General features: G+C 41.6%; 4 protein-coding genes and 1 long non-coding RNA gene across 8 annotated transcripts; 3 read left to right on the top strand and 2 right to left on the bottom strand.

The window, feature by feature from the left end:
• On the top strand, positions 1 to 1,561 carry Or10a (Odorant receptor 10a). Of its 2 annotated transcripts, XM_017232886.3 has the most exons (5): positions 1 to 560; positions 627 to 814; positions 871 to 1,160; positions 1,222 to 1,374; positions 1,427 to 1,561. In XM_017232886.3, exons 1-5 carry the CDS (start codon positions 1 to 3, stop codon positions 1,475 to 1,477), a joined length of 1,242 nt encoding a protein of 413 aa, XP_017088375.2. In that variant the 3' UTR covers positions 1,478 to 1,561. The 2 variants fall into 2 exon arrangements, with proteins under 2 accessions (XP_017088375.2, XP_017088378.1); XM_017232889.3 differs by lacking the exons at positions 1,222 to 1,374; positions 1,427 to 1,561 and having other exon boundaries at positions 875 to 973.
• Positions 1,520 to 3,039, top strand: Gr10a (Gustatory receptor 10a). The gene is made up of 3 exons (XM_017232885.3): positions 1,520 to 2,182; positions 2,236 to 2,823; positions 2,881 to 3,039. The coding sequence occupies exons 1-3, from the start codon at positions 1,520 to 1,522 to the stop codon at positions 3,037 to 3,039; spliced, it is 1,410 nt and encodes a 469-aa protein (XP_017088374.2).
• A 245-nt stretch (positions 3,040 to 3,284) lies between these two features.
• Positions 3,285 to 7,293, top strand: Gr10b (Gustatory receptor 10b). Of its 2 annotated transcripts, XM_070283135.1 has the most exons (4): positions 3,285 to 3,524; positions 3,576 to 4,316; positions 6,841 to 6,913; positions 6,974 to 7,293. In XM_070283135.1, exons 1-4 carry the CDS (start codon positions 3,285 to 3,287, stop codon positions 7,057 to 7,059), a joined length of 1,140 nt encoding a protein of 379 aa, XP_070139236.1. In that variant the 3' UTR covers positions 7,060 to 7,293. The 2 variants fall into 2 exon arrangements, with proteins under 2 accessions (XP_070139236.1, XP_017088379.2); XM_017232890.3 differs by lacking the exons at positions 6,841 to 6,913; positions 6,974 to 7,293 and adding an exon at positions 4,418 to 4,725.
• Positions 4,784 to 6,750, bottom strand: LOC108119622 (uncharacterized). Of its 2 annotated transcripts, none has more exons than XM_017232883.3 (3): positions 6,500 to 6,750; positions 6,233 to 6,448; positions 4,784 to 6,180 (listed from the first exon to the last, which is right to left on the bottom strand). In XM_017232883.3, the coding sequence occupies exons 1-3, from the start codon at positions 6,627 to 6,629 to the stop codon at positions 5,030 to 5,032; spliced, it is 1,497 nt and encodes a 498-aa protein (XP_017088372.3). In that variant the 5' UTR covers positions 6,630 to 6,750; the 3' UTR covers positions 4,784 to 5,029. The 2 variants fall into 2 exon arrangements, with proteins under 2 accessions (XP_017088372.3, XP_070139235.1); XM_070283134.1 differs by having other exon boundaries at positions 4,788 to 6,171; positions 6,500 to 6,749.
• A 2,264-nt stretch (positions 7,294 to 9,557) lies between the features above and the next one.
• Positions 9,558 to 11,105, bottom strand: LOC138927759 (uncharacterized). Its single transcript, XR_011444245.1, has 3 exons — positions 11,028 to 11,105; positions 9,878 to 10,045; positions 9,558 to 9,812 (listed from the first exon to the last, which is right to left on the bottom strand). It is a non-coding gene; the product is annotated as an uncharacterized lncRNA (long non-coding RNA).
• Positions 11,106 to 17,979: the final 6,874 nt, after the last annotated feature.

The raw sequence follows: 17,979 nt of genomic DNA on the forward strand, positions 1-17,979 counted from the left end.
ATGTCTCGCTGGTTCCGGTTTCTGAACAAAAATGAACCTCTTTCCGTTTATTTCTTTGCAGTTCCCCGAAATAGCCTAAACCTGATGGGCTATTGGCCAGGAGGAGGTGCTGAGAAAAAGGATAAGAAGAATAAGAATCCACCTCTGCGGGCCTATGTCCACTTTGTGATCTTGGCCATTGGCGTCTTCACCGAACTGCATGCTGGAATGCGTTTTCTGCACCAAGAGGAACTAACCCTGGCCCTGGAGACCTTCTGCCCGGCTGCCACCTCGGCTGTGACCTTGCTGAAAATGTTCCTCATGTGGCGTTATCGTCAGGATCTGGCCAGTATGTGGTGCCGTCTGAGGTCACTGCTGTTTGAGACAGGAAGAGAGCGACCGGATCAGCAGGAGATTCGCCTGAGGCACTCCCTGCTGGCCGTCAGGATCAATTGTTGGCCAGTTTCGGCTGGCTTCCTCACAGGATCCATTTACAACATCAAGCCGGTGATGATAGCCTTGGTGCTATATCTGCAGCAGCGCAGCGATGAGAATGTTTGGGTTACGCCCTATAATATGACGTGAGTTTTGGGAAGAGATCTTGAGTATCCTGTAATGAGTATAACTCCCATCTTTTTTCCTTTCAGAATGCCACCATTTCTACTAAAGAGTCCTTTCTTCCCATTCACCTACTTGTTCACCGCCTACACAGGATACGTGACGATTTTCATGTTCGGAGGCTGTGATGGATTCTATTTCGAGTTCTGTAGCCATGTATCGGCTCTCTTTGAGATTCTACAGTCGGAAACCAAGGCCATTTTCAAGCCCTACAAGGGTAAGGATATAATACTATATATTCGATATATATATTCTATATATCCTCCTTTGCAGACAGACTGACCATCGATTCGGAGGAGGCTCTCCACCTGGAACAGCAACTTAGGGCCATTGTGGTGCGACACAATGCCGTCATAGATCTGACCAAGTCCTTTCGGCAGCGCTATGCCATCATAACCCTGGCCCACTTTGTCTCGGCCGCCATGGTGATCGGCTTCAGCATGGTGAACCTGCTCACAGTGGGCGGCATCGGCCTGGGAGTGATTCTCTATGTGGCCTATACGATTGCGGCGGCCAGCCAGCTGTTGGTCTACTGTTATGGCGGCACTTTGGTGGCCGAAAGTGTGAGAGATGATGTCTCTAATTGTACATAAATGTTTATAAATTTTAAAATATATTTTCCAGAGCCTTGGTCTAGCGAGGATTCTGTTTGCCTGTCCCTGGAATATTTGCTGGCCGAATCAGAGACGATATGTCCAGCTGCTGATCCTGCGATCCCAGAGAGCCCTGACAATGGCAGTGCCATTTTTTTCACCTTCATTGGCGGCCTTTGCTTCGGTCAGTTTGGACTTTAGACTTTGAGCTACTTCTATCTTTAAACTTTCCACAGATTCTACAAACTTCTGGATCCATCATTGCACTTTTCAAGTCCTTTCAATAGACCACTTCATAGACTCCTGATTTATTTCCACATTCAAGTCACATGCCACATGCCTTCGTGCCAAGCATTATGTTATCTCACCTGTCCGACTGTTCCTATCGACCATCTTCATTAATTAGCTCCATACCATACCCATACAATGACACGCAATCGAGATTTCAGGATATTCAGGACCTCCGCGGACCACCATTTCGACAGTTTGTCGGCAAGAGCCAAGTCGGCATGTCGGAACCGGACGATGATGACCTGACCTTCTGGGATCGACACGAGTTCAAGTTCTATCGGTACGGTCATGTGTATGCCGTAATCTATGGCCAGGTGGTGATCGACTATGTCCCCCAGAAGGCCCTCAAGCGACCCGTTAAAGTGTTCCTCATCTGCTACAGTCACCTGTTGAGCCTGATCCTGATCCTAGTCCTGCCCGGCTATTTTTGCTATCATTTCCGGACTCTCACGGACTCGGTGGACCCCAGACTTCAGCTTCTGTTGTACGTGAGCTTCGCCAATACGGCGATCAAGTATGCCACCGTGATAGTGACCTATGTGGCCAACACCGTCCATTTCGAGGCTATCAACCAGAAGTGCACCCATCAGCGGATGCACCTGGAGAGGGAGTTCAAGAAGGCGCCCAAGGAGCCGAAGAAACCCTTTGAGTTTTTCATGTACTTCAAGTTCTGTCTCATCAACCTGATGATGATTATTCAGGTGAGGGATTACCTCGAGACATTCAAGGATGTGAATAAATTTGTGTCTTCCAGGTCTGTGGAATCTTTGCCCAATACGGAGAGGGTGAGAAGGGAACCGTCAGCCAGGTGCGAGTCCACTTCAGCATCTACGCCTTCGTCCTGTGGAACTACACGGAGAACATGGCCGACTACTGCTATTGGATCAATGCCTCTGTCTTGAAGTACTACCGCCAACTGAATCTCCAGCTGGACCATCTGCGACAGGACATGGCGAAGCTGAAACCCGGCGGAATGCTCCTACATCGCTGCTGTGAACTGAGTGACCGCCTGGAGGAGCTACGTCGCCGGTGCCGGGAGATAAAAGACCTGCAGAAGGAGAGCTTTCGGATGCATCAGTTCCAGCTAATGGGCCTTATGCTGAGCACCCTGATCAACAACCTGACCAACTTCTATACCCTATTCCATATGCTGGTCAAGCAGTCGCTGGAGGATGTCAGCTATCCGGTGCTAGTGGGCTCCTTTTACGCCACCGGCTTCTACATAGACACCTATATTGTGGCCCTGATGAACGAGCACATTAAACTGGAGCTGGAGGGAATAGCGCTCACTCTGCGGCGCTTTGCAGAGCCGCCGGAACGGGATGTAAGGCTCACCAGAGAGGTAGGATTGCGGAGCATATTATAGATAATTTCTAACTCAATATATTTATATTTTCAGATTGAACACTTCTCCCTGGAGCTTCTCAACTGCCAGCCACCCATGCTGTGTGGCATTCTGCACTTGGATCGACGACTGGTTTACCTCATCGCAGTCACAGCCTTTTCCTACTTCATAACCCTTGTCCAGTTCGATTTGTTATTGCGAAAGAAGTCATAGACACTCAGAAAAACCTAAAGAATTTATAGAAAAAACACCAATTTTTAAAGATTATAAATAGTAGAGTTATATACATTCTTTGCTTGAAAACTGTAGTAGTACACTCCCTCCATTAATTAAATTATCCTTTTAAACGAGGCATTTCCTGCCCCGATAAGACGTGTCAAGGAGAGATAAGCGCGAGGAACTCCATTGATGGGTTGTTAAGGTTGCCTGGAACTTAGCCCCATTAGTTGCTTGTGAAGATGCGAGGACGCCGGTTGTACCACCTGGCTCTGCGCATCTGGATAGGCCAGTGCCTGCTCCTGGGCTTCACCAGCTATTTTTACAGCTGGAAACGAAAGTGCCTGGTGCACTCGCGATGGCTGAAATGCTACCAATGGTTTCTGATGGCCGTCACTTTGGTGTTGTACTACTCGTACTGGCAGTACGCCATGGTGTACTTTGAAAAGGGAACTTTTCGACGTCAGGACTTCATAATGCAGGTAAGGAATGGTTCCAAAATAATTAATATCTTAGCTAATGCTTACTTGCAGGTCAGCCAGGGCAGTGTGATTCTCAACCTCTGCACCCTCATAACCCAGTGCGTACTGACGGTCTTTTACGAGCGGCAGGTGTGCGAGGTCTACAACGAACTGGCCGGGATATTGAGGAACGATCTGAAGCAGAAGGAGCCCACTTCATCCTTCTACTATATCGTTTTCTTTGCCAAATTCCACAACTATCTGCACAACTTTAACTTTGCCCTCAGTTTCCTGATGATTCTCGGGATGCGAACCATTCGATGGGCTGACATTTTGGCGAATTGCTATTTCGTCTACAATTGCCTGTCCCGGGATTCGGTGATCTTCTGCTATGTCCTGCTGCTGCTGGACTTTGGCGAGGCTATGCGTCTGAACTGCCAACAGGAACAGGACTCATATGGCGGAGTGACGAGGCAGCTGCAACGACAGGAGCGACTGAAGGCAATGCTGCGACAAGTACACAGGATTTTTGGATGGCATGTAGCTGTCACCATGGTGTTTCGCCTGTACTTCAACATGGCCGTCATATACATGGGCTACTCCTTTATGGGCAACCAACCTCCGGAGGCAATGCGCCAAGGACTGTCCCACATCAAGGTCCTGTTCACTGCCATAGCCTTTGTGGTGATGCTCTCGGATGGTTTGATTCTCCAGATTATCTGCGAGTACTTACTGAAGCAGGGAAACAAACTATGTTCCAGTCCCAAAATTATGGAGCAGGATAGGCAGGACTTTGTGGCAGCACAGCGGCAGGTGAGACTTGAAATTTTTATCCAAATTAACACTCATTCAGGACTCTTTCTTGTCCCAACAATACACGAGACAACAAAAATACATAAGTGTTCCTATTTTAGTGGGAAATGTCTATTCTGCGACGTGCCATTCTCCGGGTTAAACCCGAAAACCAGGTCCTTGGAATGTTCCGGATGGACATGCAATGCGCCTTCGCATTAATCAGCAGCAGTCTATCCTATGGCATTATAATTATCCAACTCGGCTACCTTCCCAGCGTCCATATACATAATTAAGAGGGTGTGAGACCGTAATCTTGGAGTTCAATTACGAAAATGAATAGATTATCTCAAGCTACCTGTCACGCGTATTGGAAGGACACGAAAGAGTATTGAAAAACTATATGTAAATTTTTTTTTGTTACTAACCTTAATGTCTAACAATAAATGGTATTAGAAGTGAAGGTTTTTGGTTTAAATATTTCACTTTTAATATTTTTAATATAATACTAGTTCTTTAACACTAATTTTTGGTTAAAATATTTCAATATTTGGAATAACAAACGGGGTTTTCTTAAAAAAAAAAGATATATAGATACTTGATAGATGTCACTGACAATTTAGATCTCGATCTTCAGAATACGATCTTCAGATACCAAAATGAATATTTTTGAATTTCGAAAACATAAGAGCTCTTTTTAGTTTATAATTTTTGTTTAAATATGTTGATGAAGATTAATTTGGTGCTAGATCTGTTGGATCTTTGGGCTCCATGCCCTTGGTTATCAACTCATCCTGCTCCTCTTTCTTATCCTCCTTTACCTTGTCAGGAGCCTGATACGACTGGCTTTTCTCCTGGCTAACAAACGGACGACTGGACAGAGGTATGGCTTTACGGGAAGATGATATCCCTGCGCTTTTATGACGCTTAGAGTCCTGCAGGACCTTCAGGTGCACCTTGGCCGCCTTTAGCTTGTCCAAACGCTTCTGCTCATCCTTGACGAGTCTCCTTGTTGTTGGCAGCTGTTGGGCGGCACGCCTAACATTCCACAGTGGGTTATTTTTGGGTGGGAAACTCATCATTTTCCTACTGCGGCATATGTGTCTACGTATCCTATTGATAAGGGCAGAACGATTGCTGCTACTAGAGTCCTTGCCAAGACTACGACAGTTGCTCGTTATGCTTCTGGTTTTGGTGGTTACCTCGCTACTCCTTTTTGTCCCACGCCGAGAGCAGTATATCACCATTTGATAAATCCCGACAGGGTCGGCCGTATCATTGATGCGATCCATACCGAACGGATCGGTGTTCTTGCGACAGGGACGCAGGCCGTTCCACTCCAGTTTGCTGCTCGTTTTTGACCTCAACTTGGTGGGTGGTCCCTTGTCGGAAACTCCCTTGAAAATCGCCTGTCTTAGCATCTGCAGAACCCCCCGTGACTGCGCCTTATCCGCCTCCATGTTCGGTTGCCTGGTCCACTCCCATTTGTTGGGGGTAATGGTGTCCGTTCCCGGTTCACGTACTGGCATCGCGATGGCGGCCATTAGTGATTTGACTCCCTCCATGTTGTGCTCCTGCTCGCCACAGAGGGAAGTCATTGACTCGCGCTCCATTCTCCGGGGGTCATAGGTGCAACACGACTGCTGGAATACCCTGACTGGCAGTGGAATGCTCGGCTTAAAGCACACCTGATTGTCGTAGGAACTCAGGGTCCTGGCTAGCTGGGCCTCCCGCCTCAGAACGTTGTAGGGACGCATGGTCACTGCTTTCTCCAGGGGCATGGGGTGGTAGGGCAGCTTCGGGTGCGGCAGCTTGGACTTCATCTCCTTTTCTTCCTCATCCGCCGTTGAACTACGCTCCCTCTGATGCATTCTCACTAAAGTGGCTGTGGTTAACAGGATTGTTCGAGGACCAGAGAAGTATAGGTATATACTTACCACTAGAATCAGCTACCTCGGGAGGCATACGCTCATCGCGGTTGGGTAGGCCTCTGGAACTACGATCGTTACGGCTGCTACGCCAGTCACGGTAGTTGCGACTGTCACGGATAGATCGGTTATCCTGGGAATCACAGTTCCTGTTGTGGCTGCTACTCATCTGACGCCACAGACTCTGTGGGAATCTCGGACCACCGACATGGGAATGGGAATTACCTGGATAAACCTTTCAGGCAATATTCCCAAAGAATATCAAACATTACTTACGGCTTATATGGGTCTGGCTGACACAAGAATTCAAGAAGATTCTCAGCATATTTAATCGAACGACGTTCGCCATTGCAGAGGTTTTACACCGATATATACAACTAATTCCAAACTCAAACTTAAAATGCATAAAGAAAGAATTTTAATGAAGAAAAGAAGGACCAAAATTTTAGACCGAAAATCACCCCGGTGTTTTTCTGGTCGAACCCATTTCTATACTGAATAGCTTCCAGACGATGCTGACATTAAATCGAACGGCGTCTCTAAAAATACTGGGTCTATTGAGTTCCATTTTTTATTATTTCAAAGTACTTAGAACTAATATTTTATATTATTTACAGGATTCGTGGATGGTTTGGATAACTACTAGAACTACCTTAACTTTGTCGATATTTAAAAATAATGGGTGGAAATGTAAGTACTGTTTGAAAAACATTTTCTTATTGACTTATTAATGTCTTAACCTTTACCCAGGTGTAGGTTTCGGAGTTATCCAGCATCTGGTACTGCGCACCTTTTGCCAACGAAGGCGCCTCAAGATCCAGAACAGCGTCCAGTAATACCAAAAAATACTTTTGACAGAAAGCCTTGTGGGCCAAGACAGAAAGATGGGCCAATCTGTACCTGCGTCCAGTTTAAGAAATATAATAGTTGTAGTCCAGCTTCCAGCCACCGACGATAATATAATATTATAACCAACTCATAGATAAGTTCTTAAAAATTGTTCAAATTTAAATAATTAAATTTCGATAAAAACGCGGGCTTTTCTTACCGATAATTGCCGTTTGCGTTATTCAACACCTAATAAATATCGATAAGACAATCATTTGCCATCTCTAGCACTGCCTTCGGCGTTATACAACACCTAATATATATCGATAAGAACTTGGACGATTTGTTATCGATGCTTTCTAACGGCGTGTTCCTCACACAAGATTTTCCATCTCTAACACGTGTCTCAATCGCTTTCCAACACTGCAGCAGGTATTTTTTTCGATTTTCACAAAAAAATTTTTATTTCGATTTCGACAAAATTGGTATGCAGTTCGACTAACATAGAGGTGCTGATCCCGAAAATGTGCAGTGTTGCCAGATCGGGGCAGAATTGAGCTTTCTTGAGCCCATATCTCGGCCGTTTGTGGTCCGATCTGGCAACGCTTGGCGTTTTCGAAATCAGCGCCCCAAAGTCTATCGAACTGCATACCAATTTCGTCGAAATGCGACAAAAAGTTTTTCGGCGAAAATCGGAAAAAATCGTGATGGTTAGCCTTTCCATTTTTTCGAAAAAACGGTCGAAAATGAGTTGTTCGATATCGAAAAACGTGGTATGCAGTTCGATGGACAATGGAGTGCTGATTCCGAAAATGTGCAGGGTTGCCAGATCGGGGCAGAAACAGAGATTCTAGAGCCCATATCTCGGCCGTTTGTGGTCCGATCTGGCAACGCTTGGCGTTTTCGAACTCAGCGCCCCAAAGTCTATCGAACTGCATACCAATTTCGTCGAAATGCGACAAAAAGTTTTTCGGCGAAAATCGGAAAAAATCGTGATGGTTAGCCTTTCCATTTTTGCGAAAAAACGGTCGAAAATGAGTTGTTCGATATCGAAAAACGTGGTATGCAGCTCGATGGACATTTGAACGCTGATTCCAAAAATGCCAAGCGTTGCCAGATCGGGCCAAAAACAGAGATTCTAGAGCCCATATCTCGGCCGTTTGTGGTCCGATCTGGCAACGCTTGGCGTTTTCGAAATCAGCGCCCCAAAGTCTATCGAACTGCATACCAATTTCGTCGAAATCAAACAAAAAGTTTTTCGGCGAAAATCGGAAAAAAGCGTGATGGTTAGCCTTTCCATTTTTGCGAAAAAACGGTCCAAAATGAGTTGTTCGATATCGAAAAACGTGGTATGCAGTTCGATGGACAATGGAGTGCTGATTCCGAAAATGTCCAGAGTTGCCAGATCGGGCCAGAATTGAGCTTTCTAGAGCCCGTATCTCGGCTGTTTGACGTCCGATCTGGCAACGCTTGGCGTTTTCGAAATCAGCGCCCCAAAGTCTATCGAACTGCATACCAATTTCGTCGAAATGCGACAAAAAGTTTTTCGGCGAAAATCGGAAAAAATCGTGATGGTTAGCCTTTCCATTTTTTCGAAAAAACGGTCGAAAATGAGTTGTTCGATATCGAAAAACGTGGTATGCAGTTCGATGGACAATGGAGTGCTGATTCCGAAAATGTGCAGGGTTGCCAGATCGGGGCAGAATTTAGCTTTCTAGAGCCCATATCTCGGCCGTTTGTGGTCCGATCTGGCAACGCTTGGCGTTTTCGAAATCAGCGCCCCAAAGTCTATCGAACTGCATACCAATTTCGTCGAAATCAAACAAAAAGTTTTTCGGCGAAAATCGGAAAAAAGCGTGATGGTTAGCCTTTCCATTTTTGCGAAAAAACGGTCGAAAATGAGTTGTTCGATATCGAAAAACGTGGTATGCAGTTCGATGGACAATGGAGTGCTGATTCCGAAAATGTGCAGGGTTGCCAGATCGGGCCAGAAACAGAGATTCTAGAGCCCATATCTCGGCCGTTTGTTGCCCGATCTGGCAACGCTTGGCGTTTTCGAAATCAGCGCCTGAATGTTAGTCGAACTGCATACCAATTTTTCCGAAATCGGACAAAAAAATTTTCTGCCAAAATCGAAAAAATTTGTGATGCACCCTTCATTTTATAATTCGCAACCGGTTCAAGCGTCGGAGAAGTATAAATAGAGTGTCGCTGTGCCGAAATCTTCTTTGAAAAAAATTAAGTATCTCAGCCATTTACCGTCCGATTTCGACGATTGACGTCTTAAACGACTTGTAGGGATCTGGGAAAGCGATCAATTTTCAGTTTTTCACTATCGGACTATTACTTTTTTCTGAGGCATTGAAGAAAAAAATGTTCGTCGTTACCAGAAATTCGGATCAAAAATTCGTAGCGTGTCCAGAGCGGACAAAAGATTAATATCGTTTCCAGATCAGCCATTTGTGGCCTTTAAGTAAAACACACAAAATATCCTTATTTATTGCATACCTTTAGAGAGAATAATTATAATAAAAACATTTTATAGACAGGATTCTATAAATACGGCTCCATTGGCCTCATGCTTAAATTCTAATCTTAAGACCATAAATCAACCAATTTGAGACGGATTATGGCAATCCAGTATTTTCTGTAACCATTCATCTTCGATTCCAATAAACTTGATTGAACACTAGAATGGGTTGATTAGAAATTCATCCCTTTTCCGCAACACTTTGAACTTCTGAGGTATCATCGGAATATCCTGGTTGGAAGTAGAAAATGTTTAGGCAAACCTGCAATAAGCGAATAGTTTTCAACAAAACTCACCATATCTAGATTTCCTGACATGGTTGAGGTTTTGGCAAGGTTATCGCAGGGTTATTTCGAATTGCGTTTTGCCTGTGCTTCTTGGAGTGCTCCGAGTGCACTAAATTTGCTCCATGTTTCCTTGGCTTCGTCTTCTCGGGGGCAACTCCTCGGCTTAAAAAATGGCACCTGTTGAAAAATGGCGAATTTCAAAAATGATGAGTGTTGGAAAGTGAAAGTAAAATGAGGGAATGTTAATGTGTGCTGTAAAGAACAAGATCAAATACGCTGTTAACAGAAGAGCCCCTAGTGCGCTGTAAAGCGCAAGATCAAGTGTTGGTTAATGTAAGAATCTTGGCGCTTAACCGCCAGTCATTTTTTTAAATTTAAAATTTCATCCATGTTTTTTTGAGAAGTTCTTGACCAACTAAATTGTCGCTGCGCTTGAAACAAAATGAACAATTTGCAAGCCAAGTTAGGAAAGAGAACTCTTAGAGCTCCAATTAAATAAGGACTACTGTATGGCTGTAATATGGTAGGCAACTGATCCTATGGGCCAGGGCGCCTACCACCTCCGTATTCTTAGGCCATAGGAGCAGACGAGCTTAGGACTTAAACTTTTTTGGGACATCGAGGGTCTTGGGTTTATTTGTGGGCTGGCTTACGTGTCCGACTCCGTGTCTGTGGCATCAAGTATACGCACTGAGGGCTGCGCTAACCAATGACCTTGACCAGATTTCGATTGCTCCGTTTTTTTTTCTTTTTATTTATTTTCTATATTGTTATTTTGTCATGTCGGTAACGGTGAAGGCAACTGCAGACATGGATTTTGTGGTATTTGCGCAATGCACACAACACACGCCCTTTTTGCCCCAAAAATAAAATCGAAAAAAAAATATAAAAAATTATACAATTGTCGACGTTGGTGAGCCGTTTACTTAACGGGGCCCCCTGACTTGAAACGGGTTTTCGGGTATTGTATATTAATTATGCTGTTTATCTGGCTAAAAAAAATTGGAAAAAAAAATCAGTGAAAAAGTTTCGAAACGCCACGAGTATGGCAGAGAGAAGTTTCGCGTTCAACTCGCGATTTGACCTTCGGTTAAGCGAAATTGCCGACATGTTTGTATATTTGATCCATGAATTCAAAGTGCCAACTGTCCGGATTTACCAACAAAATATACAAAACCCAGAAGAAGCAGCAACAAAATTTCGGTGAAAGTTTACTTCGAAGCCTACTTGAGGTCCGGCCTACTCCGGGTACTCGATATTATGGCCAGGTGTGGCGGGCGATTGCATAAAGGTTTCAACTTGCTATAAAGATCGAGGGAAATCGCTTCCCCCTCAAGAATGCCCCAAGCCCCTTCGTTTGGAGCAGCAAACGCCCCCTAGCGAGCAGTGGCGGTGCTACGATGGTTAGAAGATCAGCCAAGATCAGAACCCTAGTGAGAATGAGAACCTTAGTGATCTATGTGGGTTTGAAAATCACTATTAATAATAATTATGATTTTCTGGCGTTTTAAAACAAAAATTTAAATAGAAATGTATTTCAAAATTTTTTAAGGGATTTAAGTGTTAGAACAAAAAATTTTCTAGGATTTTATTAGAGCTCAGATGGGTTTAGAAACTCTATATTTTTTAATCGCGAAACAAAAAGATGTTTATATATTTAAAAAAAAAATGATTTTCCAAGTTCGTTCTACAGCCCACGACCGTATTGAATGCATTCTTACTATCTGCGACTTGTTTTCATGTTTTCGTACTTTCGAGCTATTTTTCCTGTGAAATTTCCGGCTAGAGGGAAAGGGGTTCTTCCGGGGAACGGTGAGCCACCCCACCACGGACGTGCAAGAAACAAAGGCCCCTTAATAAAAAAAATGGAATATAAAAACTAAATATAAACCAGACAGGCCATGACTGAAGTGAATGCAATTGATATTAAATGCATTTTTTGCTGACTTTCGCAATTTTCATAATTTTCAATGGAGTTGCATAAGTGGCATGACTAAGAACAGCCACAAGATAATGATAGCTCTTGGGGACTGAGTCATCCTACCTAGAGTCCTGATCCTGGAGTTCTAGGGACCTCGAGTCATTGCCCTAAAATCGACAAAAAAACAAACTGGACTCCCGCCACATTTTCTAAGAAATTCCACAACAGAATCACGAGCTTCTCATTTGCATGACATCGATGGGGGGGAACTGTGACTCGGTAACCAAATAGGTCAATGGACATGAAAACAAGAGTAACCTTGAATGCCAAAAAGATCTGTTAAAAAAAAAAAAAACTATCAGAACTATCAGAATCCCCAAAACGTAAACACTCGAGAACCTTGAAGAGGGGAGAGATGTTCTAGGAGGGGGTAACCACGCGGTTTCTGTTTTGATCCCGCTGCCAAAAGTAGATACCCTTTCAAGGGGTATTTCTAGCAACTAGAAAACTAGACTTTCTCTAATATTTCTCAAAACCGAAGAGAAATCTACGCTTTTGATCTTCTGTATAATTTAAGAAAAGAGTAAGGTTCGTTTGGTGGGCCAATATTCTTTTAGAGTATATAGTTTTCGACTTTAATCCTCATAATCACCTTTCCTTTCTTGTTTTTTTTTCAGAGGTTTTTTTTACAACCTAAACTTAAAAAAAAATAAAAAGAACCACAGAGACAGCTTTCAATGGGTCTAGTTCTAAGCGTCCAACCATTCAAAAAGGCGGCAAAAAAACCCAACGAGACTTTCAGTCAGTTTTTTGCTTTTTGGCGGGCTATTCAGAATCAGACCCCGAGTCGTAGTCCGGTAGACAGATGTGGTAGAAACTGAAATGGCAGATGGCAGGTCGTAATCCGGAAATCCACAAACGGGCTCTTCTCATTCACAGGTGCCCGCCCGACTCATGGAATCTAATAATTATAAGAATCTTAAATGGATTTTTAAATTAAAATAAAAGGAAAAAAAAAAAAGGAAAAATAATCAGGTATATCAAATCAGAGCTTGTTTTGTTTTTTAGCAAGAATAAAACAGGAATGTGCGATGAAATTTTGGCAAAAAAAAAAAAAAAAATAATAATAAATAAAAGCTAAAGAATAAGAATTCGCATTATATATTCGATTAGACTGTAGAATCACTGTCATTATCCGATCGCTGCCTTTGATGATCGCGTGTTATTTCAAAATTTCAGTTCCATTTACGCAAATCGACGATTGTCTTACAAATTCTTTGAAAAAATATATATAAAGCAATATATATATATATATTTGTAGACATATATCTTTAATTTATGCAATGTCGCCGCCAAAAGGGGGAGGTATCATCCGCCAAAGAAGGTGCTTGAACCCAAAATATACATTTTTTTTGGGGGGGGGGGGGTTCCATTTGGTTCCAGACACCACCCTCAGCACCAGACCCCCTATGTTCTATAAGTTCTCCAACCTCAAGTTCTCGGATTCGAATCTCGAGTCGAATCTCAATCGAATCTCAATCTCTCTATTTCAATTTCAATCTGAATCTCAATTCTCAATCATCGAAGTCACCGAACCCGCCCAAGGCCGTTCGCGTCTATGGAGAATTATATGGCGCATCGCGCTTTTCGTTATATAATCTCGACAGCATTTCATTTGGTAATTATAACGAGTCTTGGATCGCGGGAATACGTGCTGGAATGCTCGGGCCCTCTTGAATAATCAGTGGGTGTATTGGGGTTGGTATAGGGTTCACCTTGGGGTTCATTGCCATACCATCTACTAGGTGGGATAACCATGCCACCTCTAGAACCACTACACATGCCACTGGTGCCCTTAACCCTAGAGAACACTATGGGAAATTGATGATATTACTTTAATATTTGGATAATGGATAATATTTTGTAGCACTGCATATATTGTAGATTCTAATATATGTTATGATAGGATAAGCCCTATATCCTATAGTCCATCTTACATTAATTATTTCTCAAACAAATCTTTTTTATCAAAGGATGCTTTTGCATCTAACAGGTAGACATTGAGATACATCTAGAGCGAGCCCACAGATACAGATGAGATAAAGATACAAAAACCAATAAAGATACTAATACAGATTGAGATACATACGTAGTATTCGAGGCCGTAGGGCGGCGCGTGGAGCTTCCCCTTGGCATGAGTCACTGGCCGCGTCGGGCCGGGCCAGGCCAGGCCAGCAACAGGTTGAATGACGTCTCACCCTGTCTGCTCCCCGCCCATGTCACTGACCCCTCTCTTCCCTCCCAACAGCACCCTGATCTACCTCAGACCCCTCATCAGAAAAAAACAAGCCCTTCTCACGCTACTCGATCGCTGATCGATGAAAAATGAAATGTCGCAGTTTTGTTTTCGCTTTCAGCCCGGCCCTTAATGAAAACCAAAAACAATTAAAAAAAAAGAATATCTTTATAAAAAAAAAGGAAAGATAAAAACAAAAACAAGACCCAGACCCAGAAGCTCCAAGAAGCCAACACAGCTTTGTTGATGAGGTTTAATGAACTCCCGACCGGCAGGCGGCACGCACATTCTGGGCTTATTTACGAGTCAACTTGGCCATGTTGCTCTTAACGTATATCTTCTTTGATTTACACCCCAACATATTGTAGATGAAAGCCACAAGCCCCTAGATGACAACAATAATATATATATACATGTATAATATAAATAAATAAAATAAAATAACCCGGAAGGTTACATAATGCAGCGCACACGATTTTATATCCAGTGGCAGAAAAATACGAGTCGAGTTCAATGAATTGCGAACATTTTCACACGTCTTTCCCTTTTGGGTCTTTGCGGAAAAACAATATCATTTGTTTTTTTTTTTTTTTATTTTTTTTTTGGCTTAGGCGGTAAAGGAATACCGTCTATAAAAAAAACGCCAATCTATGCAGTTCTTTAGCTCTTTCACGCCGGACCTGAATGGCCTGGGCTGGCCCGGACTTACGTAAAACAATACTTTTCGCTTTTCTGGTTAATAAGACACCTTAATGGGGTTTTATTTCTTATAAGCCAGGGTACAGGATTTTCAAAACTTAAGATCTTGTGTCTCAGATGATGGGAGTTTGGGGGGCATTATGTTTCGGAACTTGAAACTCTTAATATTTTCTCACAATCTTTAAAAGTCTCTACTCTTGTTTTTTTTATATTTATAGTATTTATATTTTATTTTTCTAAATTTTATGAATCATCAATGAAATAAATATATATATATGAACCTACCACCTAAAGTTATCTCTTTTCGTCATAAAAATTTATTTAAATGTTGATGTCTAGCTAAGATTGGATTAAAATGTATGTATCTGTAATATGTATGTATCTTTTATACACTTTTATTTGTATAACAAAAATGTCTTATCAATGATTGAAATTGGCATAGTATTAATTTTCTATTTATATTTTTTAAACAAAAAATTCAATAATGTACCTAGCTTGTACCACAGATTAAGTACATAAGTACACTTGTAAAAAGGACTATGAAATTATTTGATTTCTTATAAAAAGAAATATTAAAACTTAGGGACTTTAAGGTAAGAAAATTACTAATTTAAGAACCTACGTTTCTTGTAAGAATTGAATTTAACTAAAAAATGTATATTTTACCAAAAAACATAAATGTTCAATAAAAAATTATTCACTCAATATTAAATGTGTTTTGTTCAATAATTTGAATATTTTAAGCTTTTTTTTATAATCTAAAATATGAAACTAAGTTAGTAAAATCCGAAAATGTCAAGGAAACTACTTAAAAAGGACCCACTCTTAATGTTATGAGCTCCAAAGCCACTCGAGAATTCTAGAGATACCAAGAAGGAAAGTGAAAACCAGAACCAGGTATTAATGCCTTAATGCCCTTAGAACCATCAAGTTACACATTTTCCCAAGTCTTCAAAGTCCCTTCCTTTAATTATTAAAATCTAGGCTTCTTAATTATCTCTATTTGCATTAATTTTTGTCTCAGTGTAGCGCACCTGACGGCATACCAGCACGAACCGCTTCACATTCTTTACGGCGTCTTCTCAAGTCGTCTCGAGTGGCGGCGTTTTTAGATTCTGCCGCTTGGTGAATGGAAACTAATGAATGCTCAAGGCCACAAGGATGAACTGAACGGATGAACTATCTCCATCGAATACGAAAGGGGCAGGGGGTAACTATATCTATATATATGTAGATGAGATACAGGGGGATGGGGAGAATGATCGTGATTTATTTTTGTTATTGTCGCGAATTTCATAATATTCCATTCGATTGAAAGCATATTCCCGTTTTCTGGCCAAGTTCAAAAGGGGGTTGGCAAGGGGTTGGCAGAGGGGGTTCTTCCGAGGGGTGGCTGTGGAGTGCCAAAGGGGTGGCGGGATTCGAAGACGAAACCCACTCGACGTTGTGATGTGGCTGGTGGCGTTTATTTTCGTATTTATTTATTTATTATTTCGTGTGTGAGTTTTTTTTTTGTCTTTCGATTTTTTTTTTTTTTTTATTTTTTTTCACTCTTTAACTTGGCGTTGTTTATGATTTTGTTGCTTACCAGGAATTCGAGTCGCTTTTCAAGTTCAAGATCAGCAGCAAAAGCCGCCAGTTGTTGTTGCTGTGCCTGCTTAGCATATTCAGATATTGTATCTTTGTATCTCCCACTATGGCGAGTAACTGGCGCGTATGGCCAGCCCCGGGTACCAGGGCGTATCTATGAGTTTGTTTTCTGATTTTTTTTTTTTTTTTTGCTCCCCCTCCCCCATATTATTAGGACTTTTGCGTAAAGAATTCTTCTTTTGCGCAGAACTTTCGGGAAACCAAAAAAAGAAAAATAACTAATTTGTTTACACCTGTTGGGACAAAAATTCCATTCCCCATTCCAGGGGTCATCATCCCCCCGTATTTTTCTGGTGAAATATTAGATGTAAACAGTAAACAATAGTTGGCAATCGGAAAGGATTGAACAAATATTATAATAAAGTATATTAATCAGTGATTGGTGATTGGAGGGTGTATTTTGATTAGAAATGGCTGTGATTGAAGTTAAACGACTAAACGATACCCGGTACTTGAGTTTTTTTTCTTTCTAGGATGTTTCTAGCTTTGTATTTTATAGATTCTTCCTTTAAAATGTCTTTTAAGACCATAAAATAGACTTTTCCTATACAAGTACCAGGTATGCATAATATACATAAATAAAAATATATTTAATTTTTTCCCCCAAGTTATAAGCTTTCTTTGTTAGAGTAATCTATAAACATCTCTATAGAATCATTACCAGCAACAAATACTATTTAAATTATTTAGCTTCCTCTGCTTTTATGACTATGAAACGCACTGTTTCATAACAATATCTAATTGCCAAACCATATCCCACATTATTATGTTTTTCTTTTTATTTTTAAACTTGCAAATCATGAAAGTCCTCTGTCCAGTTACCAAAAAAAAATCCACCGTTGTGGTATTTAATGCCCAGAGTGTGTTCTTTATTTTATTTTATGTATTCTTTTTTTTTTGGCAAATTTGTTATTTATTGCGTTTTTGTGTTTAAGTATAGAATGGTGCTTTGTTCGGCCAGCCAAGGTCGCAGCGCGCATTAAATTGCGGCAAAAACAATTCTAAATATTGCATCATGATTCCAGGAAAATATTAGACTCGAAGATGCCCATACCCTAGGGGGGTTCTAAGGGGTTTTGTTTAAGAATCATTTGGGAGAAGTAAGTGGAATTATTTATGGATGATATAAGCATATATATTCCTAAAGAAAGCAAGGAAAAGTCTTGAAGAAGATTAAAATCAAAAGAATAAGATTAATCTACAAAAGGATACCTGGAATAATTTATAGATTATAAGAGATGATATATATTCCCTATAAAACCCTAGAGAAAATTATGATCTATAGGGTATATAGAATAGAACCCATCCAGATGAAAGAAAGCTGCGAACCGGGAGAAGAAAATAATACGCATTGGCGTATTGGAATGATAGAATTGCGAATCGCAATCGCCAATCGCTGGGGCATTAATTCAAATTCAAAATCATTCTACAAGCATATAGTATACTATAGTATAGTATGGTGTGGTATGGTATACAGTATATGATCGGTGTGCGAAATCACGTTACTTATATGTAGTATGCAAAAATCGCACTTGGAGGGGCCAG

This window comes from Drosophila bipectinata, chromosome XR (genome assembly GCF_030179905.1).
Source record: "Drosophila bipectinata strain 14024-0381.07 chromosome XR, DbipHiC1v2, whole genome shotgun sequence".
In the NCBI taxonomy this organism is placed as follows: domain Eukaryota; kingdom Metazoa; phylum Arthropoda; class Insecta; order Diptera; family Drosophilidae; genus Drosophila; species Drosophila bipectinata.